The following is a 27,259-nucleotide window of genomic DNA, read 5'->3' as shown; positions in this document are numbered from 1 at the left end:
CGCACAAGGTGGGAGACGAGTCAAGACCAGACAAGTGTCTTAGAGACCAAGCCAGGGCTGCGTGAAATGTGTATCTCGGCCTTGAAAAGGCAGAACACAGGATCACAGAGACTAGTCTCGATATTGTAGGAGTCCCCGGCCTCCCGAGTCGAGAAAGAGTCAAGGCGGCGTACACCCACCCGCGAAACCACCTGCTCTTCGCCGCAACTCCTGCCCCTCGAATCATTCAGCTACATATCTCTATCTCTTCGATAGAGCAACTCGCAGATATTCGAGCCCTCTCCAGAGACAGCAATGCTGGGTATTGAAGGGCTCTCGGACGCCTCCTTCCGTGGCGATGAGCGCTGGAGAAAGGCGTCCAAATGGACGGGCTATGCACCGTGGGTGGTGCTTGTGATCGGTATTCTAAGTATGGTCGAGATCGCACTCGGGGCGGTTTGGATTGCGTCGTTGACCACTGATCTGAACTTGTAAGTCACTCTGTCCTCGTTCCTCTCTGGGAGATGATGGCTAACCACAAGACTTCCTATTTAGCGGTCAAGTCATCCAGCCCATCCTCATCCCAGGCTTGGCCTTCTTCAACGCCATCCCCTCCCTTCACCTACACGTGCTTGCAAGGGTAAACCCACCTCGACTGGCGCTATGGTTCTCCGCGACGCTCTCGATCGTCCATTTCATCAGCTCCATCCTCTTCATGGGCGCCTGTGTCGGAAACCACTCGCACGGCTCGCTGCAGCGTAACGAATGCCCCGCCGCCACGGGCGGGAATGAAGACATCTGGGACGTCATGGTCGCGCTGCAGTTCGTCAGTGCGGTCCTCTACGGCGCGGTCGCGGCCATGGCTTGGAAAGTCAGGACAGTGGTCGAGGCGAGGGACGAGAGGATCGCCCAGGGGGTGGAGATGGTCAGCGAGGAGGAGAAACAGAGACGGGAGAGCGAGGCGCGCGAGAGGTGGAAGTATCTCTCTGCAGGTTAAGCATGATGAACAATCTCACAGTTGAGAGTTGAGACGGGAAGATGGGTTCCTTGTATGCTGGCGTCGTTCACGGGACGGGATACATGTGGCGCGTCAAAGAATCGGGGCATCTCGGATATGTATTGCACTCGTATTTTGTAACAAGATTTAATGTTGTTGGACATGGATAACAGCCATATGAAATGGGCATATTCACGGTCCAGTAATGTGACTGAACTGGACATGGCCACGCCGCTGTATGTGAGAGTGATGACGTCTGGCGGCGGGTATTCAAGCGGCGGGATATCCCCAAACAAGGTCCCCCGTCAAGCAAAGATGCGCATCAACCACCAGCCTCAGGCAAGACGTTTTTCTCCACTTGTATCTTGCAGCCGAAGTTCCATTCCACTTTGGGTGTTTTGTTTGCACCTTGGACCCAACTACTCGACTTGCAGTCTTTCGCGTGTGCTTTGCGCTGGGATTTCCGCGCCAGATGGGTTCACAACTAGGAATTTCTCAGAACTGGACCGGGTAGCATGCGCAGAGGGCAGCATGCAACTCCACGCGACATGTCTCGGAACAAAGAAAACAATCCTCTTTCGACGGCCCAGCAGCAGCAGCAGCAGCGCACAGCGGCGATCGCATCACTACACAGAACGTTACCCAGCGACGAGTTCTTCACCGACAGCTTGATCGACGACTCCCGCATCTCGAATAGCTCGTATATTCCGTCGCCGGTCAAGTCGGGCCCTGTCAAGCCTCGACGCGCCCTCGGCGCGAGCAAAGTGTTGCAGATAGGAAAAGACTCTGGCAACAGGACCAGTCGCACCTCGCTGTCCGATTATACTGCGGCGCGGACCAGTAAACAATTGAAGCCTTCGCCGAAGCTGACCAGGAGGAAAAGTCCCAGCCCGGCGCGAACAAATGGACTCTCGACTCCGCCGCATTCCAGACACGACCCCCGCCTCACCAGTCCCCCGCCTGAGTTCTCCAGCCCGCCGGGTGGTCTGCACGAGTCCTACCAGAGAATAGCCGACGAGGAGGATCTGGCGGCGACGGAGAGGGATGTGGATAGCGAAGAGGAGGAGATCAATGGCGGCGACCAGCAGGATACATTTGACACAAATCTGGACGTGAACCCTACGGCAGATGGAATGGCCACGGAACAATCAGAACCGGCACAATTTTCGCAACAGCTGACGCCGGTTCGCTCTCCCTCCCCAGCTCACGCAGAAATACAGAATCCCATGGATGACCGGGTCGAAAGTCTCTCAGAGCCGCCAACCTTGGATTTCCTCAAGAATGAGCTTTCCGATCGGATATTGGCTGCCAAATTGACACCTCACGTTGTCGATCGCGCAAAAGATCGCGCAAGACTTGAGAAGCTGAGACAGAGCCGAATCCCAATCAACTTTGGAGAGAAGGGCAAGGAAGATCCGGTTAATGGGGAGCCCCGACGGAGTGATCTCGCTAGCGTTACAAGCCGTGGTCCGATTTCCTTCGACAACGTCTTAGCTGTGGATGCAAACGCCTTGCACAGGACCTATTCAGATACAAGTGCCGATCTTGATTCTCAGAGAAAAGTCAAAGCGTTTAGGCGCGCAACGCGTCCTGGTGTCGCCCAAACCGCACCTGAAGATGATGATGGAAGCGACACACCTCCGGAATTGCGGGAAAGGGAGAGATTGGTCGCCTTCAGTAAATACAGTCGGAAGAAGAAGGAAGACAACGAACAAAGTGAAATACCGAGACCAGCATCGGTACCCAAAGTCTCGGCGTTTTCACGTGCGCACGCTCGTCCTCGTCCTCACGGGACGCCGTCCGAGATAATTGACGATCAAGTACAACCCGATGACCCTACAGTTGCGTCTATCGCCTCAACAGTGTCGGAGCCTCTTCCTGGGACGACTCAACAACCTGATAAGGATCGAGCTACGCGGACCTTTATTGCTAGATGGCGCAAAGAGGCTGCAGAGAGGCGCGCCGGGAAGACTCAAGACGATGCGGACCGTTCTGAGTCACAAATTGACTGGGCTGCTGCAGGTGCAGATGTCGCATTGCCTTCTATTGAGAAATCTTCGACGCCCCAGGACACCCCACCAAGAATCGTACCCTCTTCGATTCACAAGCAAACGTCCATGGATCGCATGCGGAGATTCGAAAACGACTTCACAGGCCTGTCATTCCAGGTGTCGGAAAGCCCACCCGTTCGTACTCGGCCGAACCTCAGTGATACGCTCAGAGAGAAAGAGATTGAGGATCTCGCCAAACAGGCCGTCACTACAAACAGGTTGGACGAGATCCGTGAAAAGGATCCGAATGTCATTGTCCGGAAGTCTTCTCGAAATTTCAGCCCTCTGGAGCGCAAGTCGACGCTGCCGGAGTCACAGGACAGTTCCCCCGTAGTTGACAAGGGGCAGCTGAAAAAGATGGGCGAAGCGGTACCAGACACGCCAGTCATCGTGTATAGGTCATCCAGCGGTGGGACCGACAAGTCGAAATCCTCTCAACGATCAATGCCAGATTCTTTGGATCAACTGCAGAGACTAGCTCGAGCCGTCAGCACAACCCCGAAACCAAGTCCGCCTGCGCAAGACTTGTCCATTGCTTTGCAAGATGTATCTGCAGTTCCCTTGCCATCTTCGGAAGATGACCTGAAATCTCAGTCTTCGCTCGCAGACCACGACGAGGTTCACAACAAGAAGAAAGTGGCAGAGACTCCAAGAGTTATGGGTGCATGGACTGATACCATTCTTCCGGATACTGTCAAGACAAGAAACCAAACACAAAGAACTACCAAGTATGCGCAAACACCTCATGTCAATGCTGGAGGCTGGATAGAAACACCGCTACCTATTGGAGAGCGGATGGCAAATGTCCAGATACCGAGGATCGTTGAAGAGGAGACGGAAGAATTAATGAATGAGGAAATTCCAAGCGACAATCCAGCAGCGGCTCACATTGAACATGACACAATTCCACAAACAATACCTGTGATTGAACAGCCCGAGCCAAAAGTTGAGCCAAAGAAAGAAGAGGTCGTGCTCCCCAAAAGCGCCCTAACAAACGTTCTCAACGAGGCCAAACAGAAGCGGCTCGTATCACAGGACATCCCTGATACTCATCGAGAGGATACTGACACGCTTAACCTCGGAGACGCGACTATCCAAAGCTTTGAAGACCTCCTCACCGACGCCGCAGACATAACGGCGGATCTCACCAGCCTTATCAAAGCTGGTGCTGAGGAGGAAGTCTTGGCTCTGAAGGAGAGAAATAAGTTGACTGCTTCTCTTGGCCTAGACGAAGACAACTCGACTGCATCCGAGGTTGCATTTATTGGTCACTTGACAAGCCGGATGGAAAGACTCATGTCAAATTTGCACGAAGCTAGGAAAGGTATCGCCAGGCTGGAGCAAAAGGTCTCTCATACACCACCCATCACCTTGGCAGAACTGGAACAAATGCGGACGCTAGGGGCCGTGGAGGATCCAAATCAAGCCTGCACGAGATGTGGTCGAAGCCATCATGACATCTCCCACGTTCACCCCTCAAAGGAGACTGTGATTATATCCTCCTTCATGGCAATACCCATCGCACACACGACAATCAGTCTCCCTATTCCGCTTCTGTTTCATCCGCGAACAGCATCTCAGAACAAGCACCGCAATCGCCTCACTGGTCTCCTTCCTGGTAGCCCAACGTGGCTAGGTTATCTCACCTTCTCCGTGTGGATATGGTATATTCTTGAATGTGTTCTCGCAGAGATCTACGCAAGACCACTCTATGCAGAACGATACGTGTGGCCCACACGACCAGAACCAGAGTTTCCTTTCGTTCTTCCCACGATGCTCTACAGGTGGTGCATCAGTGGCATCTTGGAAAATATCTTAATCATGCCTGTGGTGATGGTTTTAGGCGTCGTGTGGAGACTAATCATGGCTGTTTGCAAGATCATCGGGATGTGGTTGGGGTTGTGGGACGGATTTGTCGACGACGACAAGGCGACAAGCATCATGGCCACTGCTACAAAGTCTGCCGTTCACGCGGTTCAGAGTCTTGTTGCTGGGTCCGCTGCCGCCGATCCTGAGGGTCTGAGTATGATGAATGACGAAATTTTATGAACGATTCAGACGACACTGTTTGTGCAGAATACTGTGCAGGTATTGGTGTTGGCAAGGATTGGGGGTGACTTCAGTTCGTTTGGTGATTGGCGCCGCTTTTGTATGGGAGGGAGGGTGACAGGACGGATATAAAAATGGAATGGGGGAAAACAGGTCCGGGAATTCCAAGTGTGTGGCAAGGGCGTTGGCAAGTGGTGAGGTCTTTTTCTCTCCTTACTCTGTGTTATGGAGGTGTCTAGTCAGAGGAACCTGAACTCTCCAGGAGGCAGGCAATGGAATGTGCTTTGGTTTCGCAAATCGGAGGAACGGGGATGAAATGGATCACCAGACCAAGGAGTAGACAGGCAGAGTTACGCCATCTCGGTATCTCGGGCTCGGAGCTGAGCTGAACTGAACTGAACTGAACCGGATCTTGCTTGTATCCTTTTTTGTTTCCTGTGTCATGTCAGAGGGCTGGGGGGATTACTCCCTAGGTACTCCGTACGGCTAATGTACTCATACTCCCTAGTTAGCGGAAAGTGTACCAGACTGCCTCACTCCTCACTCCTCACTGCCCACTACCCACTGCTGTCTCACCGTAAGACCAACGAACAGTATTCACTTCCCTGGCCGCGACTCGCCCGGCATTATTTATTCGTTGCCGTCATCACCGTCATTATGCGAGTTCATACTACCTACAGGTAGGTGGAAAGAAAACCCTTCACTACGTTTTTTTGGTACCAGCCCCTCCTTGGTGCTCACTCGATACTACAACAGGCAGGAGGTACTGTAGCGCAGCAAGCAAGTACATCCTGCCCTTCGTATTTTCATCACCGTCACCCTTTGCACTTCTCTGTTTCCTTCCCTCTTTTCTCCCATCACCTGTCTGTCGTACCAGCGCGGCCAAGCTGCTGTTTGTTTACATCCTCGCAATCTCCTTCCCCCACACCCGATTCAAAACCCACGTGAAGACAATGACCACCCGGCTCCGCCAGTTGCGGTTCCACATCAGACTGCCGCTGCGCCAGGCCAGCCAGGCGCTCTTGCCCGTCCAGCCGTCGGAGTTGGGCCCCTTGCCCGCGATGACGCCGTCGTGCGCGCCAATGTACGAGACGAGCTGTTTCTGCGAGTACGCAAAGGGTTTGTCGAACGCGTCGTTGGCGCTGGAGAGGCCGGATTGTGCTGTGGCGAGGGATTTGGCGAGCTCGTTAAAGTTCTGTACCAGGTAGCGGGCTTTTTGCACGGCGACTTCGGCCGTGGTTGGCAGAGACGCCCCTTCAACGTCGGCGGCGTCGCCCAATGCGAATACGCCGTCGTGGACTTGGCCTGTTTCTCCACCCGCAAAGACGCGGAGGTGGTCGTCTGTCAAGATGCGTTTGAGTCCTCGCTGGGACAGTTTGACGTCGATCTTGTCCAGCAGCGGGACGTGCTTGTTGCCCGTCGCCCAGATCAGCATGCCGTAGGGGACTCTGCCTTTGTCCTTGATATACAGTGCCTGATCGTCGACCCTCTCGATCTTCGTGTTCGGTGCGACGTCGATGTGGCGCCTTTCCAGCTGACTTGTGGCGTATTCGTGCAGTTTGTTGTCGTACGCGCTCAAGATGTTCGGCGCCACGTCGTACACGGAGATACTAACGTACTGTGCCACAAGTGGGTACGTCAACCGCAGCTCGTCCTGGCACAAATCGTCCAGTTCAGCTGTGAGCTCGATGCCAGTGGGGCCGCCACCGACTATGGCGATGTGGAGTAGCTCGCGCGCACGTTCGGGTGTGACGTTGGGAAGAGAGGCCTTCTCGAGCAAGTCAAAGAGCGTCTTGCGCACCCTCATCGCATCCGACACGTTCTTGATGAAGATGGCGTTCTCAGCCACACCGGGCGTGTCGAACGTGTTGGGAATACACCCGGGCGCCATCAGGAGGTAATCATACTCGACGTCGAACTCATCGTTGGCGAGTTGGGGATCTTCATCAAAGGCCGGTGCACAGCGACAGGTCTTTGTCTGGAAATTGACGTCGAGAACATTGGCTTTGATGAAGCGCAACGCCGACCGCGCTTTGCTGCGTACCGGCTCTTCGGCCAGGTAGAAATTGAACAGACCTACCGCCGCAGAAGCGAGGAGTGGCGTGTATGCTGATGTGCGACGTGGGGAAATCAGGGTGATGGAGTAGGCATTGAGATCGATGTTTTCGGCCAAATAGAACCCTGCCCATCCGGAGCCAATGATGACGAGGCGAGGTTTGTTCTGAGCAGTCATTGTTTCTGTAAGGAGGCTCTGATACTATCTTGTTTCTTGGCGGGAGGTGAACTCTACTCTGGGTGATGTTCCAGACGAAGGTAGGGATATTATAGCTGCTCAAGTCGCGGACGGTTCGTCTTACCCAATGACTGAATGACAACTAAATCCCCGATCTCGTATAGCGTCACGCTGGCCTTCGGGCCTGGACAAACAATCAAAGCAAACGAGCTTACCTGATGGTCATGCTTGATTGGGGTGCTCGATCTTTCGACAAGTCTGCCTAGATTCTTGGGACGCAGTGCCTCACTCGCTCAAATCCAGGGTCTGGAGGAACGTTGCAGAGCAACCAATTGAATGACAGGGCTCTGAGGCCGAATCAAAAAACCACGGAGGGGAAACCTTCAGGCCGGATTGCCCGACTGGGCCGTCATGTTTCATCACCTCAGCAGGGTGCAGACACCCTGGTTCGGCGCTTCAAACATGGAACCTCATTTTGCGCCGTCGACAGATCGAGACAGGCATGAGCAGGACGTCGGAAAAAGCAAAGGAAAATGTACGCACCTCAATTCTGCCAAGCCGGAGTGTAATATCTTTCTTCCGATAGAGCACCGCCTGATCACATGATCACGTCGAAATATCACGCACGTGAGCACGACAACGCAAGGCTGAGGGCTGGCTCGACAAACAACAGGAAACGACATTTCAACGCACAATTCTCTTCTACTGTCGGAATTTCATTGATCCATTCAACTCAATCAGTGGCCTCCAGGGATTGTTGCTGCCACCATGCAGTACAAGCCCCCGTGGCCATCCCTTGGTACTATCACGTATCACTTTTTGCTCCCTTCCTATCCATGATGACAATTTCGACGAATGTGCATCCTCCCAGAGCCCTAACGCTGCTTCCATCCATCCTTCAATGCTATCAGCCTTTTGTCGGCAAGAATTCTTTGTGTACAAGTACAGTCGCAATTAATGAAGAAAAGACCGGGCAATTCAGAAAGCCCTTTCCCCGGCAATAGGTGCATGGTCTCCGTGCAATAACAGTTTCGACATTCTGTCCGTGCTTTTCGCCAATTTTCCTTTTGCACAAGAATCGAATTCCCGACTCCATGAGGTAAAATAGAGGAGAGATGATGTTGCTGGTGCCTGGTGTCGTTTTCAGTTCACCATGCACTAATGGCCAGAACCATAGCTGCCGTTCCAGCCGCGGCCGCCACCGTATCCGCCATATGTACCGAAGCCAGTATTCGAGCCGTACCCTCCGTATCCCGTGTTCTGATGAGTGTTTTGGTGGCCACTGCCCAATCCACCTGCGTACTGAGGATAGGCGCCGAAAGCCTGTTGGCCCGAATGCTGTGATGGAGGAGGCAGACCACCCTGCTGACCAGGGAAACTGTTCACGGCAGACCCAGGGCGGCCACCCTGCATCGAGGGACTTGGTCCGGACCCTTTAGCCGGATCCTCGGAATGAGCCCCATGCTGTTGAGCCAAGCCTTGAGCCTGTCCAAAACTCGAGGATGAGCGTCCGAAGGGGTCAGGCATCCCACCAAAGCCGGTGCTGCCCGCAGCACTCTGCTGAGCCTCAGAAGGTTGAGCCGACCCAGCTCGACCATAACCTCCCTCTCGCCCAAAGCCGCTGACATTCGCCGGGGACGACGAGTGCTCATAGGAGTAGCCTTGCTGAGGTTGTCCATACATGTTCGACTTGTACGTGTTGCCATAGTGATTTTGTCCATAGTTGTATTGACTACCATAGTATTCGGTCTCCTGACGTCGAACATCATCGAACATCGGCCGATTGGCTCCGTAACGGTGATTTATGGTGCCCATATAATTGGCACCATACTGGGGATACTGCTGATTGTATGCACTCGGGTAACCATAACCGGGGTATCCATGACCTTGATTTTGCTGCATGTGACCAGAGGGTTGTTGAGTGGGAGGACCGGGAATACCAGGCGCTGGCGTATTTTGACCACTGCCCTGCGCTTCCTGTTGACCCATTACGTGTTGGGGACGTGAGGTGGCATATTGCCCTTGGCTATCCGGAGCTGAAGTACCGAAAGTGCTGCCAGAACGCTGAGCATCTTGCCCATGACCATAGCCATAGTAATTGTAAGCTTCCCGATTGTAGTAAGATGAGTAGTCCGGTTGAGAGGTGGCAGTGCTGGGTTGGCTCGGAACTTGGTTGGAAAACGGTTCCTGGGTTTGGGCTTGGGTGGTTGGAGGTTGACCGAAAGGATCGAAAGTTTTCTGGCCTTGCCCGTATCTGTACTGCTCCGAATACGCCGAAGAGGTCTGGGGCGATGGTTCGTGGGCCGGTTGGGGAGCGGAAGGTAGACCAGATGCTTGTCGCTGAGCAGTCGATGGAGCCTCAGCCAACGGTTGGGTTGGAGCTTGCACGGGTGTTTGCTGGGCTTCAGGTACGGCTGGAGGCAAGGATGCACGAGGGGCAGCAGGGGAATCGTCCGGAAGTTGAGTACGTGTCTCTGGCTCTTCTCGATCTTCGTCGACATCCACGTCATCCGGTCCGTTCAGCCCCAGCTTGCCAAACTGTACAGCTGCCTTCTCAATAGCGTGATTTCCGGGCATAACTACTGCTTCCTGTTGTTCCATGACCTTTCTCGCGAAGCTTGCAGATCGACTCGTGCCTCCAGTGGCTTTCAAAGCGGTAGCAGCGTATCCAGATATTGGTCGAGCGGCGATCTTAGAGGGTTCCGGGGCGGCAAGTGGATCTTGGGTGCTTGCGACGGTGCTGGCAGCGGTGGCAGATTCGATAGGATGAGACGTGTCTGGCAGCTTCTCCAGATTCCGTTCTGTGAGTTCATCTTTAGGCGGTGTTAGATCTTTTCCTGTATCCGAATGCGGCGCGGATGGCAGCTCACTTGGTCCTTCTTCGTTGTAATCCACCGCTTCGATCGGGGGCGGGGCGATGGGCTCGGTAGGAGGTGCGGGCTCTTCGGTTGCTGGCTCCGGCTCAACCGGCACTTGTTCGTGTTGCGCAACAGCAGGAGGAGGGGGGGCAGGAGCCTTCTTGGGAGTGGGAGCAGGAGCAGGTTTAGCAAACAATCCAGCCCAGCCGCCGGGTTTGGCGGCAGCAGGTGCTGCAGCTGAAGCGGGTTTTGGCTCTTCGGTTTGCAAAGAAGCGAGTGAATCTTTTCCAGGCTCATTTGGCCAACTCTCTGTCGCCGTCGCAATCGCGTCGCCATTTGTAGGAGCATTGTCGAATGTCGCCGGAGCACGATCCGCTACAGCGGAAGTGACAGAGTCCAAGCCATCAGTTGTCTGCGGGGCCTTTGTACCATTCGTGTGTGTGGCAGAGACAGATTTTGCACCCCGGCCACCCCTAGCACCGCGTTCAGCACCGCGACCTCTTCCTCGACCCTCAAAGCTACCACGGCCACGACCCCGAGCAGAAGCATCGGTCGATGCAGGAGGAATTTCCTTGGGCTTTGGGTGTTTCTTCTTGACCTCACCCCATTGTGAGATGGTACCTGAGGCGAGATTGTTAGCACACTCGAGGATGGCAACGTAGCTGTTAGCTCTCTTACCACTTGAAATGCGGTCAACCGCAGCATTAACATCGCCGTCGGTCTCGTTCAAGGCATAGACCAGATCTTCATCGCTCCAACCAGGACAGATTTCTTTGAGAAGAGGGACTTTGTCACCGAACTTTTTGAGCAGTTCCCCGACCTCGCCTTGATCTTCTAGCGTTGCAGGAGGAATGTTCTCTTGCTCGTGATCTGGTTTGTGTTGTGATCTCGAAGGGTTGCGAGTGCCACGGAAACCACCTCTGCCACCTCTGAATCCGCCGCGACCTCTTGTGCCGCTTCCGCGGCTTTGGACTTCTGCCATTGTATTGTAGGTATGAGGGATGCGGAGGGATGTTGGGTATGAGGATGGATGGGAGGTGTGGATCGTTGGCAGTTGACCAAGGGAGACGGTGACAATAATGGGAAATTAATGGAAGTCGCAGCTACTAAAAGAGCAGCCGGCTCCGCGGTGAAGGGTGGTCACAGGGTGAGGCAAGTGACGAGTTGGTAAGTTGGATCTAAAAGCACAGTGATGTTGACATGAAGACAGGATTGTGGCCGGAACACATTCAAGAGGCTTGTTTGGTTTCGAAAAGGCAAAAGCAAAGGCGGCCACAGATTCTGGGGGAGGGAATTGCCAAGCACCTGATACTTGGACGGTGCGAACAAACCAGGGCTTCCAGGCACCACGCCTACCAGGACCTAGCTGACTAGTGGGTGCGAGCTAACTATCTAGGGCTATCTATGGCCACCTAGGGGTAGTTAGTGAGGCAACTCAGCCCCCCCACACAAGTCTCAAGCAGCGACACCACCAGAGTCCATGGGCCTCATGCCACTCCTCCTCCTCATCACTGCGATATTCCAAACACACTCGAGCGCACAATGATTGCGCCCTGATCGCGAGTCCAACATGAGACTTACCTCTTCGCTCGCCATTCGCAAGCTGCTCGCCTCGATCCACCCACCTCTTTCTCCCCAATCACCTCGAGAATCCAAGCAGCTCCTTAACGTCCTCGAGTCGGCCTTCCAGCGACGTCTTGACGAAACCCATCCCTCGCCCAAAGTAGCAGCAACCGCCGTTGAGAACCAGCACGGCTCTGAAACAATTCCAGATCCGGCTCAAAGAGTCACACATTCCACACATTCTCACCTAGACACTATCCTTGGTCATCCGCTTTTCAAGCAACAGTCGCTTACTTTTCTTCAAACCCACGGTCTAGCTGCCACGGCCGTTAAGACCTTTGACGATGCTCTATTGAAGCAAGGTCTTGATTCGGACCTTGTCCAGTCCTGCGCTTTACAGTATCTTCAGGGTCGTGAGAAACGAGGGAAATCTCCCAGGGATGAAGGACTTGGACCAAGATTGGCTCGCTGGTTCAACGCCATGACAGGCGCTGAGAAGAAAGATTTACTGCTTAATGAAAAATATATGGAGCCTCTGATCTCGGTCATGTATGCCGATGGCCTGGAACGTGAAGTCTGGCAATGGCTGCAAGTTCTTTACGAACGATCTTTTAACAACTTCATCTTCATCCCCACCGACGACTACGCTCCTGATGCCGTCGCTTACCTGCGTGCGGAAGATCGCCTCGTGTCTTTGATGATCAAGGAGACCGCTCGCCGCGGACGACTACAGGAAGCTGTACAGCTATATACGCAGGCATACGAGTACCGTCTGAACTCCGGAAGATCCGTTCTTTCAGAGGGGAAGTCTTCCCCCGAGCCTCTCCAGCGGTCATGGCGTCAAGTGGCCGGAGCAATACTCTTACAAAATAAACGCAGCAAAAGAGGTCTACCTGCAAGCCTCTATGACCTGGTATTAAAGTACAGCTTGACGATCGATCATTCTCCTTTCGACCCGACTATCCTTCATATCTACCATCCAACATCTCCAACCGCTCATCCGCTTTTCCAGAAACTCAAAGATCCGTCGTTCCTAGAACAATTTGCGAAGTGGCAAAAGAACCCCAACAGATTCGTTCGAAGGATCCTACTTGTCTCTGTGTTGGATGCGGCCGAGCTTTCCTTGAACCATGGTCATGCTAGTGAAGCGAGAGAGTTCCTCGATTTTGCCGAAAGGACCTATCCCGACTTTCTACGTTCCCATGAAGAAAAGACTGACACGGCGGAGAGACTACAATTGGCTCGCCAGGAGATTCTAGTGAGAAAAGAGTTCCGGTCGTCGGGCTATGCCACTGCTCCGGAGCTGCAAGTGCTGGTGTGAGCGACGTGGAGCGACGCCGCCTCTCCAGAACCGAGGAAATTCAACACAACTAATCAATGAAAAAGCGTCGTGCTCTTTTCCAAACACCTCTTAAACTACTGGCAAGTCTGTGCAACAACAGAACGGGTGATGATTGAAGAACCATCATGCCAGCACACCTCCGCCCCTCGCGCTGTCTAAGTTGGCATCAGTCGAATCGAGAAAGAGCACAGCGCGACCTGTCGGGCCGAAGGACCCGTCACCGAAGAGACGATCCATCGCGCTCGGGGTCGATTTGGAGAACAGCGAGCACTCCAATCGCGGGAGACAGGATGAGACAATGAGGAAGGCCTCCAGTCAGCCGCGCGACGCAACCGAGTTGTTCGAAAGAGTCGTGGTACACCTACCTATATGATGGCTCTGCCATTTACGGGTCCCGGCAAAGAGGGAAGAGAAGAGGTTGAGATCAAAAGATCTTGCCCTTTGGTGGTTATGTCAATGCGATATGATAATGCTCGGATTGAGCCCCTTTCCTATTCATAGCCGTGATATACGATGGGACTGGGACTTGGAAGATTCCGGCCATGCAGCAGGCAGCGCCCTTGTCGGATCCCAGGTCAATTTAATGTTGCCTGTATTCTCGTTGACAAGAGCTGTAGCGAAAATACAAGCAAACTTCACTATAGATGACCATGATATTGGTTTCTTGAGCGTAACTCCTCGTAGAGAGCGGGGATAGCTTTGGTGATGCTATAGAGATGGGATGCCATGATACACGGCTCTACCACTCGCACACATCTACATTTTATACACCGCATGCTATGCCGTGCCGTGCCGTGCTCGCGCTGTGTCGCCTGACGCGTGCTGATTCAAACCTTCGCCGATTCGTCCTTATCCGTGCCCTTCAACGAGTCCATGCGGGCCTTCATGTCCTTGATCAACTTGGCCATTTCCTCGTCCGTCCGGCCGGGACTGGGGACCTTTCTGGCCCTCTGCACGGCGGGCCGTTCCTCGATGCGCTTCAACCACTTCTCCACGCCGGGGAACTCGGTGATGTCGATGTCGAGGAAGAGCGGGCCCGCGCGCACCCACGAGTAGTTTGCAATGTCGGCGATGGTGTATTTGTCCCCGGCGAGCCAGTCGGCCTTGGAGAGGCGGATCTCCAGCACGCCGAACAGGCGCTTGGTCTCGTCGAGGTAGCGCTTGATGCCGTAGGCCGAATACACGGGCGCCATGGCGCGGAAGTGGTTGGCTTGTCCTGTTTTTTGGGGAGGAGGGGGGAATGTGTTTTAGCCCATCGCCTTCACTCAGTCTTTCCTTGGGAGAGGATTGTCTAAAGCAGAGAATCTCGAGAAAGCGGAGTCGTACCTTGCATGGGCCCGACGCCGCCCATCTGAAACATCAACCAGCTCATCATCTCGTAGTAGAGCGCACTGCCGTGCTCGTACGTGAACTTCTTCTCCTTGTCATACAGGTCCGCGAGGTACAGCATGATGGCACCGCTCTCGAAGACGCGGAGGTCACCATCCTTGAGCGCGGGGATACGGCCATTCGGGTTGATTTCAAGGAACCACGGCTCCTTTTGCTCGTTGGTCATGAGGTTGATGGCGCGGACCTCGTATTTGAGTCCCAGTTCCTCGAGGACGATGGCCGGCTTCAGCCCGTTGGGCGTCCCCGCCGTGTAGAGAGTGAGCGCATTGAACGGAGGAGCAGACATTGTGCCGGGGGTTTGCGTCGAGACAGTAGTCTTCTCTGGTGAAGGGTCAAGCCTGAGTCGTCTCTTCTGGTGCACCGCGTGGATGGTCCCAGGTTGAAATAGTGATGGACTGTTTTCTCTAAGCCTCGTACTCGGGTTCGCAAAGGTCGCAGTACGTGAGGTGGGACTGGCGACAGGGGAGAGGATTCCTAGACTTCTTATGGTTCGCGATCTGGTGGTCTTCTTTATAGGTTCCGTGAGACAGCCAGTCAGTCCAATGACGTGGCGAACTGCGCATGTTGTCCTCATGACTTGATTGGTTTTGCCCCTCGTTTATGCGACGAACCGAGGTGGGTGTGTGGTGGGTGCAGGGTCGTGTTTGCGGAAACCTATTCTCGTATCAGTAATGGCACTGGTGAACGTCTACTTAGACCCCAACCTTTACACGTCTTAAGTCCAGCAAGTGGCAGGTTTCCTCGACGTTGTAACAGTGATTGGGTAGTTCGGGAGTCGGCAGCGGTGGTCGCTAGGAACGACACCTTCTTCAACTAGAGTCAATGTCCCAAAATGGCTGCATATTTCCCCTGAGCTTAGAAAGCAGCAGACACCACTGGTGCCACCCAAATGCCACCAGACAGACGACGGACGGTATTGATCGGCGTTAACCTCATCTCGTCCGTCGCGTTGATCGTACCAACCGTCCTTGACGGACAAAATCTCCTCCGCAATCCGATAACTATATCAATTGAAGGCTTCTCGGCCGATACAGCTGCTGATACACGGAGAGACAAAGCGCCCGACAAAGGGTCTGAAATGTTTCGACTATCTTCTCAATCCTCTGACAAGTAGTCCAATGGAACATCTTGATACCAGATCATGGCTCACAGAAAGCTAGTAATACAGCCCAATCGGCCCAAATCGTCATGTTTCCTCGCCATTGTTGCCAGGGCTCCTGTTTTCGCTCCTGTAAACCGTCGCTGCCGTTCAATCGACTCAGGTCGCCGGGTTTGTGCTTTGGTTTGTCGGTACCCTGCTCACAGGTGCAGAGGTTCCATCAGCATTCTCCCCCAAAGCCAACAGTCCCTCCTTGTGGAAGGGCTTCTTTGCCTGGGCAGCTTTCTCCTCGCTATACCTCCATATCCCAGCTGTTTTGTCCGGCGCCACGCCTTCCCAACTGTTGACCCCAAAGTTGGTCACCATCTTTACCAGATCTTTGAACGTCTTTTCCAATCTATCCTCGGGATCTGCTTGAACGAAGAACACCCGTTCCCAGTCTCGCTTCTCTTCTTGCTCCTTCTTGCGTAACGCCCGTTGAGCATTCTCGATTCGGGACTTGAAATGTGACGCGGCCTCCATTTCGCCCTTCTCAATGCTCTGGGCAACTCGTGCCCACGCTTTCCGACTCTCAAAAACATCCTGCTCCTCGACGGGCGCAACGTTCAGCTTGGACAGCTTAATGTCTGATGGTTTGAAGGTTTCGATCTCTCTGCCCTTCTTGCTGTCGCCCTCTCTGATGGTGAATGAATCTGACCATTGTCCGTCCGCCGTGTACAGAGGGGTTTTCTCCGAACCCTCACCTTCCCTCCACAACGACGCGGTGAAACTGTTCTTCTTCCCTGACAACCAGCCTCTGCCAGTAAAATCGATCTTGGCAACGTATCCAGTGCTCGAGACGATGTGTATGAATTTGCTCAACTCGACAAAGGGTGCTCCGTAGATGAGATTCTCGATGTGCAGAGCAGGCAGAGTGATGAGGTATGCCTCTGCATGGTCGCTGCCCGGAGGGTGTAGGGTCAAAAGAGCGTGTCCAATCTGTTTAACTTGGATAGTTCTACTAAAACTGGCTTTCTGGCCGTTATAACCCTGGAGCCGTATGCGGTGTTTCTCGTTGGTGATGCAGTAGGCCGTGACTGGAGGATGGTGGCTGACTTGCTCCGAGACCAACGTTGTCTCGCCGAATTCGTCGTTCCATTTTCCCAAGAATAACTCGCCTAGGAATGGGTTGAGTGGCTTCTTCTCCGACCCAAGTTTTTCAGAGCGAGAGCTGTACTGTTGTTTCAGAGTGTTGAGCAACCACTTCAATACCAGCAGAGCGCGTCTGGCAGGGTCCTTCTCTTGGGTCGGCGCAATGAATAGCGACGTGTTTTCAGCCCAGTACGCAGAGAACTCGACTAATGATTGAGTGGAGAGGATGAAGGCCGGTGCGGTTAGCGAGGACAAGTCGCCATTGAAAGAGGCAATCGACTACGCGCATTTGTCAGCCGCGTCCAAAGTCACATCCCTCTCTTATGGACGCACCTTAAGGAAAGAAGACCACGATCCTTTGCTTTGGGTTGGCACCGCGCCACCTTCGACTTCGGGCATGGTGTGCTCGATTCGGCCACTTGCGCAGTGCTGATGAAGTGAATGGGCTGTCGTGTGCTCACAAACTTTGGCTTCGTCTTACGCTGAGGAAGCAGGAGGAACAGTGGAGAGACGGTTCGCAGAACGAAAAATAAGGGAAACGACGATCTTCATAAAACAAGCGAGCGAACACTCGTTGATCAAGGGAAATGGTTGACGAGGACATGTGTTCAACCGTGACAACAAGCGTCTCAATGTGGTTGGAGGGAGTGAAAATCCCCCTTCAATTTCGGTGACGTATGGTGGCTGAAGCCGAATGGAGCCACCACTTAGACATGGGCACGGCGTCACCGCCACGTGTGAAGATTTGAGGTTGCTATGGAATAGAACTATTCTCTTTTTGGCTGGATGTTGGAAGGCATGTAGGATAAAGCTAGGGTACAGGACCTTTTCCTCGCTTAAGAAGTTCTGTTTTCACTAATAATGGAGACGGACAACCGTCATCTCTCCAAAAAACAAGATATAAGAATGCGCAGCTGCCTTCATGCATTCCCAGTTCTTGACGTTGCAAAGTGGTCTCACAGAGTGTTGGCGGTGTTGAAGTCCTTCAATGCCTCGGCCACACGCGCGCTCATGGTCTTCTCACCTTCACGCACCCACACGCGGGGATCGAAGTACTTCTTGTTGGGTTTGTCCTCGCCGTCTGGGTTGCCGACTTGCTTCATGATGTAGTCCTTCTTGTTCAACACATAATCACGGATACCAGTTAGGTAGGCGTATTGCAGGTCAGTGTCGAGGTTGACTTTAACCACACCATAGCTGATGGCATCGGCGTATTCCTTCTTGGTCGAGCCGGAGCCACCATGGAACACAAGGAACACAGGCTTGTCTGACTTGGTAGACTCCTTCTCCTTGACGTATTTCTGGTGCTTGTCGAGCAACTCTGGGTGAAGACGGACATTGCCTGGCTTGTAAACACCGTGAACATTACCGAAGCCTGCGGCAATCGAGAAGTACGGGGAGATCTTCTTCAAAGTCGAATAAATCAAGTGGATATCCTCGGGTTGAGTGTAGAGGGCGTTGTTGTCGACATCCTCGTTGTTGACACCATCTTCCTCACCACCGGTGATGCCGATTTCCTGTTCTCGGGTTAGTGATCAACGGACCCGGAACGGAATCTAGATACTTACCATCTCCAGCCACTGCTTCATGGGGGCCGCCCGCTTCAGGTACTTGGCCGTGGTCTCAATGTTCCAGTCAACAGCTTCTTCGGACAAGTCAATCATGTGCGAAGAGAACAGAGGCTCGCCATGTTCCTTGAAATAGGCCTCATCCGCATCCAACATGCCATCAAGCCAAGGGAGAAGCTTCTTTGCGCAGTGGTCGGTGTGTAGAACAACAGGGACGCCGTATGCGGGAGCGACACAGCGGATGTAGTGAGCCGCAGCCACTGCACCAGCAATGGATGCTTGTTGCTTGTCATTCTTGACACCCTGTAAAATGCTTTCAGTTTGCCATTCTTTCTGCCCAAGCTCATATTCAAACGAACCTTGCCACAGAAGTACGCAGCACCTCCCTGAGAGGCCTGGAGGATGATGGGAGCATTTGCATCGCGAGCAGCTTCCAGAGCGGCCACGACGGTCGAGGAGGAGGTCACGTTCTAGGGACCGGAGGTTAGTGATAGAACCGTTGAGATGCAGCCGGGGAGCTTACAATGGCGGGGATAGCAAAGTTGTGCTCTTGGGCGTACTTGAAGAGATTCAAGACGTCGTCGCCGACAATAACACCCTCCTTTCGCGACAAGATATCCTTGACACCCATATTGATGACTGCTGGTGGGGCTCTTGGAAGTTGAATCGAGGAGGGGTGGAAGACACAAGATCAAGGTCTCTCTGATGAGTCTAAGCTATGGATATGCGGCGGCAGTATATACCACGGGAGAAGGTGAGAGCAAGGATGAATGAGAAATATGTGAGAAAAGAATAGAATCGAAGTAAAAGTGAGTTCGGCTTGTGGGAAAGGATCAAAACGAAAGGCCGCTGGCTGGTTTTCCGAAGCGGCGATGGGAGAAAAGTGGTGAGGGGCAGCGATTGCAGTGACTGGAGCAACCAGCAATGACATCGAGCTTCTTTTTGCCCACTGGTGCCACTGTCGTTATTCATTCCTCGGCCAGCGAGTTTTCATTCGCTTTCCTACCAAACCCCCACAGCCACGGCCCTCTCCCTCGTCCCGGTTCTCTCCTTTTGCTCTCGATGTCTCGGCCACGGAATTCCTACAAGTACCATTCGATCCTTTTGCCCTGCGGAACTTTACGGGATTCACTCTGGCCCAGAGCGCAATTCCTTTCCCCACGATGAACCAGTGGACCCGTTGGGGACGAAGTCTGGGCAGAAGCAATGAGCTGGTCGGACAGTATTGCCCGGCCTTGGGTTGACGGTACAATTCTCCCACTGACTGCCGACAGCCTTCGGAGTATCTCAGATCACTAGGACAACGGACCGGTACCCACAACGATCGTGAACTGAACTTCATAAGACGACCATTCGCTCCACTAAAGCTCAAACCCTTCGCCAGGCTTGCTTCCTCTGCCGCGAGCACTAAGGCTATCTAAACAATGCGTTGTGGAGTGGTCACCAAGGCCGAGGGAGCATCACTGAGGGTATAAGCGCAATGCATTCTCCGAACAACCCAAGGAACAACTGCGAACAGAACAAATGGACAGTATTGTTGCTGGTTCGACAGTTGAATTGGCCAAAGGGAGGTTAGGATCTACGAAAGAAACACCTGGGGCTGCTGGCTGCCCGGTTGCTCGAACGAGATCCCCATCTAACAACCGGGCGAGTGTGACGTTCATCCCTGAGCATTACACGGTCGCAAAGTGAGCTTCATGCAGTTTGAAAGACCATTTTGATGCTGAGATTATTCAGCTGCATGATTCCAGTCATTCATCCCTGGCTTAATAACATAACCACAAAAAGAAACCCTTGACCGAGAGCGACTTCTTCACTTTTGTTCTGCCCATTCATCCGCATACTTCTTCAGCCTAATGGTCTGAATCTTGATGAATCCCGTGGTGTCCTCGGGACTGAAGTTCTCCAACGAATCCATCGATGCCTCCTCCATGGAGTACAGCTTCTCGCTGCTGCTGGTACGTCCGAGGACGTACGCAGATCCCTTGTAGCAGCTCAAGCGGACCTCGCCGTTCACGTTCTGTTGGCTGTAGAGCAGAGAATTCTCCACAAACACACGCTCGGGGGAGAAGTCTAGAAGGGTAATGGTTAGTACAAACCGACAGTGGAAACAAAGTGCATTCCAGTGAAGCACGTGCAAGGTATTCTATACGTACACATTCCGTTGTAGACTATGGAGAGAGGATTAATATTCGTTCACACAAACAGACAGGCGTCATGACTTACGATAGTTGCTCCAGTTGTGAGTGACAAACTAAGGATCAAAGCGTTAGACACCGATCGCTAATATATCGGGAGCAAAGGTGCATGACTTACCTGATCCCGGAGAGCCCGGACTTGTCCATCGAGGACCAACCCCTCAAGATCAAGATGCGCGAGACGAAGAATGGTCATGGCAGGGGACTGCAGTTAGGTCAGTCAGAGGCACGAAATCGAACATTTGCCGTGCGACTCAGGGGACAACTAGCCGCCCGTGCACATCGGCTAGAAACAAGCTTACGTCGTAACATCCACGAGACTTCAACCCAATGAATCGATTCTCAACAATGTCGATTCTGCCGATACCGTGGACCTTTCCGATACGGTTAAGCTCCTTGAAGAGCTGCACGGAGTCGGTGAAGGTGCCCTGTGGCGTGACGACCTTGGTCGGAATGCCCTTTTCGAAGGTGATGGTGATGTTGGTCGGCTCGTTGGGAGCTTTCAGCGGGTCATCGGTCATGGTCCACATGTCGCTAGGAGGCTCCTGGTTTGGGTCTTCCAAGATTCCAGCCTCGTAGCTGCAGTGGGCAAGGTTGGCGTCCATCGACCACGGCTTTGCCTTGGTGGATGTGACCGGAAGGTTCGTTGCTGTGGCATAGTCGAGCAGATCGTTCCGACCCTGGAATCGGTTGAAGAACTTGGGATCTCTCCACGGAGCAATGATCTTGATGGAAGGCTGGATTGCGTAGAAGGCGAACTCGAAGCGGAGTTGGTCGTTACCCTTGGAGTACATTAGAAGATGACCAGGCATAGTGAAACTCAGAGCTCATTACCTTTGCGGTAGCACCGTGGCTCACGGAGTCGCAGCCTTCACGCTGTGCCACTCGCATGAGAGATCGTGCAATGACTGGACGCGCAAGAGATGTCCCAAGCAGGTAACGTCCCTCGTACTTTTAAGGGTCAGTTGAGTTTCTGCGAACCGGTCACCGGCCTCGTTTCACATCAGACTCACCTGGGCATTGCACTGCACGGCTCTGAAGCACAACTCTTCCACAAACTCCTTCTGGAGGTCTTCAATCACCATCTTCGTAGCACCAATCTTGAGGGCCTTCTTCTCGACGGCATCCCAGTCCTCCTCTTGCCCAACATTGGCAAGGAAGCATACGACCTCATAACCGTCGTCTGCAGTTCATTTATCAGTCATTGATGTCACAGTGCAAAAGAAACTCCATGGCTTGAGGAGTCTCACCGAGCAGCCATCGCAGAATGCAGCTGGTATCCAGACCACCTGTACGTCCATATCAGTACTTCATCCTCCAATGGTCCCTCTGACTCATATCTCACCGCTATAAGCCTGAATACCGTTAGAAAGACACATGTGGTCGTTGCTGGATTGTCACTTACCAAGCAGACTTTTCCCTTCGCCATGTTGTCAAGTGGGTTTCAGTATGGGGTGGGACTCTCGTGCAAATAGTTGACAGACTATCAAGGGGCTTCGTGCAGTTGATAACCGCTCAGAAAGATTTCACAAATTTTCCTTGTACCCCACGTGAGGTCGAGAAACTTTTTTAAAGTGTGGCGCATAGAGCAGGCGATAAGGCTCTGTTGGTCCACTAGTGACCTGACTAGGAACGGTACTAGGCCAAAAGCGGTCAGGAGTTTCGCGTCGCAAAACTACTGTAAACAGTCGTCCTCTCACATCAACTGCGGCAACTAAAAGAAATCCTTGATGCTCAAGAAAAACTCTGACTGCATTTTGGGTAAACTTGTCCGGCCTAACAGTAGATAGAATTAAAAATAGGCACGTGGAAACAAGGGCTACAATGGGAGACTTCAACCGCTTACCATGATTCGTGAACCCTCCCTCTCAGAGGAAAGGTTCACCAACCCACAACTCTAGCGACTGAACCGCATTTGTGTATCTGGTTTCATTCCCACGGAATGCTCCCCCTGCAGGAAAGTGGTTAAACGTTAGCCTTCTGGAGATCGACCCTCATATAAAACTGAATGGACCTCGAGTGTTTGCAGCATATCTCTCAGCACTGATCAGCATATATGCAGACGTTTTCCAGCTCCGTTCTATCCAAGATCTAGCATTATGGAAAGGGCCACAATCGGGTGACCCCAAGATCTATCAAATTCTGTTTTTGATATTGCACACCAGATGTCCGATATAACGAGGGTTTTAACGTAGTGCCTGGGCTAGTGGAAGTAGGTATGCCCTAGGTGCAGTGGCGACAAGATCTAAGCTGAAGGATCATCGCCTGGCCGCTCAAGCTCATAGAAGAGCAAGTAGACTTCGCGCTGCATGGAGAGCACGTCCGACAGGCGAGCCTCCTTGATTTTGTCGTCCGAAATGCGCCACCACCGATCATTGGACTTTTTCCGCCGCCGGAACTTGCCTGGTATTGGATCTTGTGTTCTAATCTGTTTCGATACTTGGGTATCTGTTCTCTGAACTGGCGACATAGCGTTGTCTTCCAGGGTAGGCGGGCGGGTATCCTTGCCATTTATCCCGTGAGAGTCTGATCTGCTATTCCCCGTTGATAGTGAATTTGTAGACAATGATGTAGTTGAGTTGCCGTTAAGAGGTGCGGCGGACTTATTTAGTCCGTCACCTCGCGTCGCTTCCATGGTTGGGCTGGGAGTGGCCGACGAAGTCATGCTCGTATATCGGCTGGCCATAGCGTACGCGCTGAACGGGTCAGGAGTAGCAAAGGGAGCGTACACATGATTTCGTCGGAAAGACTCGTAGTGTCCGCTGTGATGACTGCCTTTGTGACATACCACTCCCAACAATTTGTACCAATGTTCATTTAACAGGCCTCCTAGACGCAATCTCTGCGTGTATGATACCTTGGCCATGTTTTTGGTGGAATAGCTCCCCGGATCAAAGACCGATCGGGACAGATGAATTGCGATCACTTTGGGAAACACTGTGATGCGAGTTGACTTTTTGATCTTGCTTTTTGGTGCGAGACTCGTGTCGGGTAAAGCTACACCTTCAGGAGCCTTCTCTGGATCATCACGTACAGCCTGCTCGATTAAGGCAATGTCTTTTTCCAGCTCTTCGCGCTCCTTGTCCGTGGTGTTTGAGGATAGCTTAGAGTTCTTCCATTCGAGAGCATGCGTCAGCCGGCATTTGTCGCACTTAAAATCATCGATTTCTTCACTTTTCAGTAGGATGTCGAAGCAATTGTCCAAGGAAGTGGCGCTCTTCTGGGGAACGTTCAAGGTCAGGGAAACGAAAGTTGTGACTGTCGGCTTCGTCCTGAAACCACAGCGCTGGCATTGGATATGGGATTCAATGCGACCCTCGAAGGGAAATCCTTCGCGAGCTCCTATAGTGACCTCAGTCGATGCCGGACTCATGGAGGAAGGCTTTAAATCCGTAGTAGTGGAATCTTCGGTCTGATCTGGGTTGGCAAATCTAAGCCGCGCCCGCTGTGCTGCGTGGTATTCATCACAGAGCCGTTCGAGGACAATTTGTAGGAATTCCTGCGCATCTTGCTGATTTCGGCTTATACGTGTATTGAAAGCCCTCTCCAACGCCTCTATCATGGGTTTTGCACTGATGGTTTTCTTGTATATGGGACGCTCATTCAGAGCATCCAGCATCTCCTTCAGCGCCTTAGTGACCGGCCCCTTTTGCAATCCCACAATTCTATCAGCCTTTTCGCCCTTGCGCAGCACGGGAGGAGGGGAGTCATAAATCTCGGGTCCATCGAGCTGGCGCCTGTGTAGTTCTTTGATCAGGTAGAGCCGGAGGTCGCCGAGTCCAGCGAGTGCTTGAAGGACTGAATTAATGAAGCAGTCATTGGCCGGATTAGACAGACCAATAATTGTGCGTTTGCGGCCATCGTTGGTATTGTAGGAATTCTCGCCATCGATGAAGAAGGTCGGCGCAAAGACATAGAAGGCAGCAATCGCAGCAAGAGAGGCGCCAGCCGCATATGCGACGACCGTGGCGGGCTTGTCAGGCATCCGGATAGTGTTCTGTTGTCGGGGTCAGACCCATGGCGCTTATCACGAGCGGTCACGACATTGGGACGAAACAAGGTCGGTCGTGTTGACAGGAGATGTGATCGAAGGACTGCTGCGAGGAGCTGGTGGTGCTCGAGAGAAGATCGAATCGAGGAGAGGTAAATCCGGGGGACGGGACAACGGGGGGTTCCTCCGTATCGTTTTTTCTCTATGAGCTTCGGCTTGGGGCAGGTTACGAGCACAAATCAATTGTCCGGGTGCGGGTGGGGGGAGTCGGGATTGTTATTATTAGTGGAGGAGAGTCTACCTACGAGTACCGAGTACAGTCACTAGCCCGCTTCGGTGCCTATCAAATCATCGAGGATGCCTAAAGTAAGGGTGGGGGCCCCCGGAAGCCACCCGGGCTTTGAACTTTAAAGGAAGCCGGTCGGAAACTCTTGCCTCTTGCATGGTCGCCTGGCAGGTACCCGTAGCGCCGCCCTATTTAACCGGAACTTGTGCCATTGCACAAACTTATCCTTGCACGCCTCGTCTATCACAGTTGGTTCTAATTGGCCTCTCATGGCAACAGACTGCAGGGCTGGTGGCCTTTTCGTTTCGAGGTAGGTGAGTGTGACCATCATGCTGAGCGGCTATCGCTACTCGGTACGCGTCTGAGCCTCATTCCTGTTGTTGTGACTGTGAGGTTCTCACCTACAACATGAGCTGTACTTTGATCACACCCAAACCGTGCATCCTGTTTATGGCCATATCCTCTGAACTGACGATCGTATCTGTCAATGTCGATGACCGATGGATCCCTATATGTCCCACTACCACACATAGGTGATTTCATCAGGCTCCTCGAGTTACTCCCAGGGCGGCCCGCAGACGACCTTGTGGGGAGCTTCGTGGTACACGACCTCGAAGATGCGCAACCTGAGTACACGGCGACGTCGTATGTCTGTGGCGACGACAATCGCTCCTACCACTTCATCTCTATCTCTGGCTCCAGGGTTGGTATCTACAAGAACGCAGATGAAGTCCTGAGGAGATTCCGCTCCGAGGCGAATACTACATATCTGTGGATTGACGTCCTTTGTATAGATCAGGACAACGCGGTGGAGAAGGCGAGAGAGGTAAATTTGATGTACAAAGTGTATGAAAAGGCCAAACGGACTGTAATATGGTTAGGCCCAAGTGGCGACGATGTTGCAGTCGGGTTCCAGTATGCCAGGACACTGGATGCCAGGCGTTATCTCGACGAGTACACACCTACGGTAATGTATGCCGGGCATGAGACACAGTACTTGCAGAACAAGTCTCATATACTCGATGTCCTGCATACCCACCCAGAAAAAGAATCACTGGTCAACTCATGCGCAAAGCTCCTTCTGCGGCCTTGGTTTACACGTGTATGGACTAGACAAGAAGGGGCCCTAAGCTCTGATCCTGTGGTTGTCTGTGGTGAAGACGAGATACCCTGGCTTCAGATCTTTGCGCTGGCATGGCTGTTCCTCCCCAGGTCCACGATGCGGTGGCCCCAGTGGTTTCTCTCCGACGATCCCTCAAAGACGTATGCGAACCTCGAGCCCAACATTATGTTTATTCAGAGCATCCAGACATATCGGCTTCATCAGATGCAGGTTCTGAACCACGAACCAGAAACGCGAGAGGTCAGCTTAATAAACGCCATGCACGATGCGTCGCGGTTGAAATGCTACGACCCGCGGGACAAGATCTATGCCATTCGAAATATTGCCACAGACTTGACTCAAAATGACTGGGCACCTCAACCCGACTACGTCACTCCCTGGGAAGAGGTCTATGCCGACTTCGCGATGCGCATGGCGGAGAGAGGAAGACACGAGGTACTGGACTGGTCGGGAGTCTGTCAGCAGGAAGCACGTTCCGGTCTCGCTTCTTGGGTAGTTGACTGGAGGTCTCGCCCTCGGACCCAATACCTCGTTCCTGAAGAATGGTGTGCAGGGGGCAAGACCTTTCGGCCAAAGGTAGAGCGAATTCCCAAGAAAAGACAGCACTATCTGCTGAAATTGCTCGACGCAGCCAAGCAGCCGAGGAAATCGCTGCGATACACCTTGTCAATCACGGTCATGATGCAAGATAATATCGCCTTTCTCAGCGGTGTCCTCGAAGATGGGAAGGGATTTGGTAACTCCAGAAAGACCGCTCAAGAAGTGTTAGCATTGGATCAACAATCTCAAGAGTTTATCAAAACCTTGCCCTCCACATTCTACATCAACTCTGAACAAGTGATCGACGTCTACAACGCAACTCTCATTGCCAACACCACGGACCATGACACCGTCGCATCACCTTCCTATGTTGCCGCTGGTGTACAGGAATGGCGCTCGTGGCTGTCCTCTCAGACGCCTCTAACGACGAACACCGAGACTGACAGCGAAAGTATTGTCCCGAGATTCTACGAAGCAATTGATAGCATGGACACATTCCAGTACAAACAATTCTGTGTCTCCACCCTTGGCTACTTCTGCCTTGTCCCCGACATTACCGAAGCGACTGACGCCATTGCTATCGTCAAAGGAGTGGATATGCCGATCGTGCTTCGTCCTATCAATGACCTCTACGTATACCTCGGCCAATGCTATATCCACGGCATGATGGAGCTGCAAGCTGGCACACTAATCGAGGAGTTTCGCGTCAAATTCAACACTAAAGAGGGAAAGGTGGTTGTGGGCAGACCCGAGGGTGATATTAGGAAGAACGGCTTGAAGATGGATGCGGGTGAATATGTCAGAATCTTGGGAAGCCTCGGGGAGAGGAAGATTGTTTTGATATGAGGTCTATGGTTGTCAG

The 27,259-nt window shown here is 52.9% G+C and overlaps 11 protein-coding genes across 11 annotated transcripts; 4 read left to right on the top strand and 7 right to left on the bottom strand.

Annotated features, from left to right (window-relative positions):
- Window positions 1-294: 294 nt before the first annotated feature.
- On the top strand, window positions 295-976 carry AYO20_04552 (hypothetical protein; the record flags this gene model as incomplete). The annotated part of the gene is made up of 2 exons (XM_022642848.1): window positions 295-470; window positions 535-976. 2 exons carry the CDS (start codon window positions 295-297, stop codon window positions 974-976), a joined length of 618 nt encoding a protein of 205 aa, XP_022501150.1.
- A 548-nt stretch (window positions 977-1,524) lies between these two features.
- AYO20_04551 (hypothetical protein) lies at window positions 1,525-5,076 on the top strand (the record flags this gene model as incomplete). The annotated part of the gene is made up of 1 exon (XM_022642847.1): window positions 1,525-5,076. One exon carries the CDS (start codon window positions 1,525-1,527, stop codon window positions 5,074-5,076), a length of 3,552 nt encoding a protein of 1,183 aa, XP_022501149.1.
- An 898-nt stretch (window positions 5,077-5,974) lies between these two features.
- Window positions 5,975-7,309, bottom strand: AYO20_04550 (hypothetical protein; the record flags this gene model as incomplete). The annotated part of the gene is made up of 1 exon (XM_022642846.1): window positions 5,975-7,309. One exon carries the CDS (start codon window positions 7,307-7,309, stop codon window positions 5,975-5,977), a length of 1,335 nt encoding a protein of 444 aa, XP_022501148.1.
- A 1,158-nt stretch (window positions 7,310-8,467) lies between these two features.
- Window positions 8,468-11,149, bottom strand: AYO20_04549 (hypothetical protein; the record flags this gene model as incomplete). Its single annotated transcript, XM_022642845.1, has 1 exon — window positions 8,468-11,149. One exon carries the CDS (start codon window positions 11,147-11,149, stop codon window positions 8,468-8,470), a length of 2,682 nt encoding a protein of 893 aa, XP_022501147.1.
- A 588-nt stretch (window positions 11,150-11,737) lies between these two features.
- On the top strand, window positions 11,738-13,051 carry AYO20_04548 (hypothetical protein; the record flags this gene model as incomplete). The annotated part of the gene is made up of 1 exon (XM_022642844.1): window positions 11,738-13,051. The coding sequence occupies one exon, from the start codon at window positions 11,738-11,740 to the stop codon at window positions 13,049-13,051; it is 1,314 nt and encodes a 437-aa protein (XP_022501146.1).
- An 848-nt stretch (window positions 13,052-13,899) lies between these two features.
- AYO20_04547 (hypothetical protein) lies at window positions 13,900-14,747 on the bottom strand (the record flags this gene model as incomplete). The annotated part of the gene is made up of 2 exons (XM_022642843.1): window positions 13,900-14,288; window positions 14,399-14,747. 2 exons carry the CDS (start codon window positions 14,745-14,747, stop codon window positions 13,900-13,902), a joined length of 738 nt encoding a protein of 245 aa, XP_022501145.1.
- Window positions 14,748-15,719: 972 nt separating this feature from the next.
- AYO20_04546 (hypothetical protein) lies at window positions 15,720-17,090 on the bottom strand (the record flags this gene model as incomplete). Its single annotated transcript, XM_022642842.1, has 2 exons — window positions 15,720-16,970; window positions 17,025-17,090. The coding sequence occupies 2 exons, from the start codon at window positions 17,088-17,090 to the stop codon at window positions 15,720-15,722; spliced, it is 1,317 nt and encodes a 438-aa protein (XP_022501144.1).
- Window positions 17,091-17,647: 557 nt separating this feature from the next.
- AYO20_04545 (fructose-bisphosphate aldolase 1) lies at window positions 17,648-18,890 on the bottom strand (the record flags this gene model as incomplete). The annotated part of the gene is made up of 4 exons (XM_022642841.1): window positions 17,648-18,208; window positions 18,260-18,562; window positions 18,619-18,729; window positions 18,783-18,890. 4 exons carry the CDS (start codon window positions 18,888-18,890, stop codon window positions 17,648-17,650), a joined length of 1,083 nt encoding a protein of 360 aa, XP_022501143.1.
- A 1,182-nt stretch (window positions 18,891-20,072) lies between these two features.
- On the bottom strand, window positions 20,073-21,886 carry AYO20_04544 (argininosuccinate synthase; the record flags this gene model as incomplete). Its single annotated transcript, XM_022642840.1, has 10 exons — window positions 20,073-20,332; window positions 20,416-20,430; window positions 20,486-20,513; window positions 20,576-20,662; window positions 20,760-21,239; window positions 21,292-21,408; window positions 21,471-21,640; window positions 21,708-21,746; window positions 21,803-21,812; window positions 21,863-21,886. The coding sequence occupies 10 exons, from the start codon at window positions 21,884-21,886 to the stop codon at window positions 20,073-20,075; spliced, it is 1,230 nt and encodes a 409-aa protein (XP_022501142.1).
- An 816-nt stretch (window positions 21,887-22,702) lies between these two features.
- Window positions 22,703-24,442, bottom strand: AYO20_04543 (hypothetical protein; the record flags this gene model as incomplete). Its single annotated transcript, XM_022642839.1, has 1 exon — window positions 22,703-24,442. The coding sequence occupies one exon, from the start codon at window positions 24,440-24,442 to the stop codon at window positions 22,703-22,705; it is 1,740 nt and encodes a 579-aa protein (XP_022501141.1).
- Window positions 24,443-25,221: 779 nt separating this feature from the next.
- On the top strand, window positions 25,222-27,243 carry AYO20_04542 (hypothetical protein; the record flags this gene model as incomplete). The annotated part of the gene is made up of 1 exon (XM_022642838.1): window positions 25,222-27,243. The coding sequence occupies one exon, from the start codon at window positions 25,222-25,224 to the stop codon at window positions 27,241-27,243; it is 2,022 nt and encodes a 673-aa protein (XP_022501140.1).
- Window positions 27,244-27,259: the final 16 nt, after the last annotated feature.

This window comes from Fonsecaea nubica (assembly GCF_001646965.1).
Source record: "Fonsecaea nubica strain CBS 269.64 chromosome Unknown Scaff24, whole genome shotgun sequence".
In the NCBI taxonomy this organism is placed as follows: Eukaryota; Fungi; Ascomycota; class Eurotiomycetes; order Chaetothyriales; family Herpotrichiellaceae; genus Fonsecaea; species Fonsecaea nubica.
Note: the sequence above shows the minus strand (reverse complement) of the source record. Positions and strands in the feature narration are given on the sequence as shown.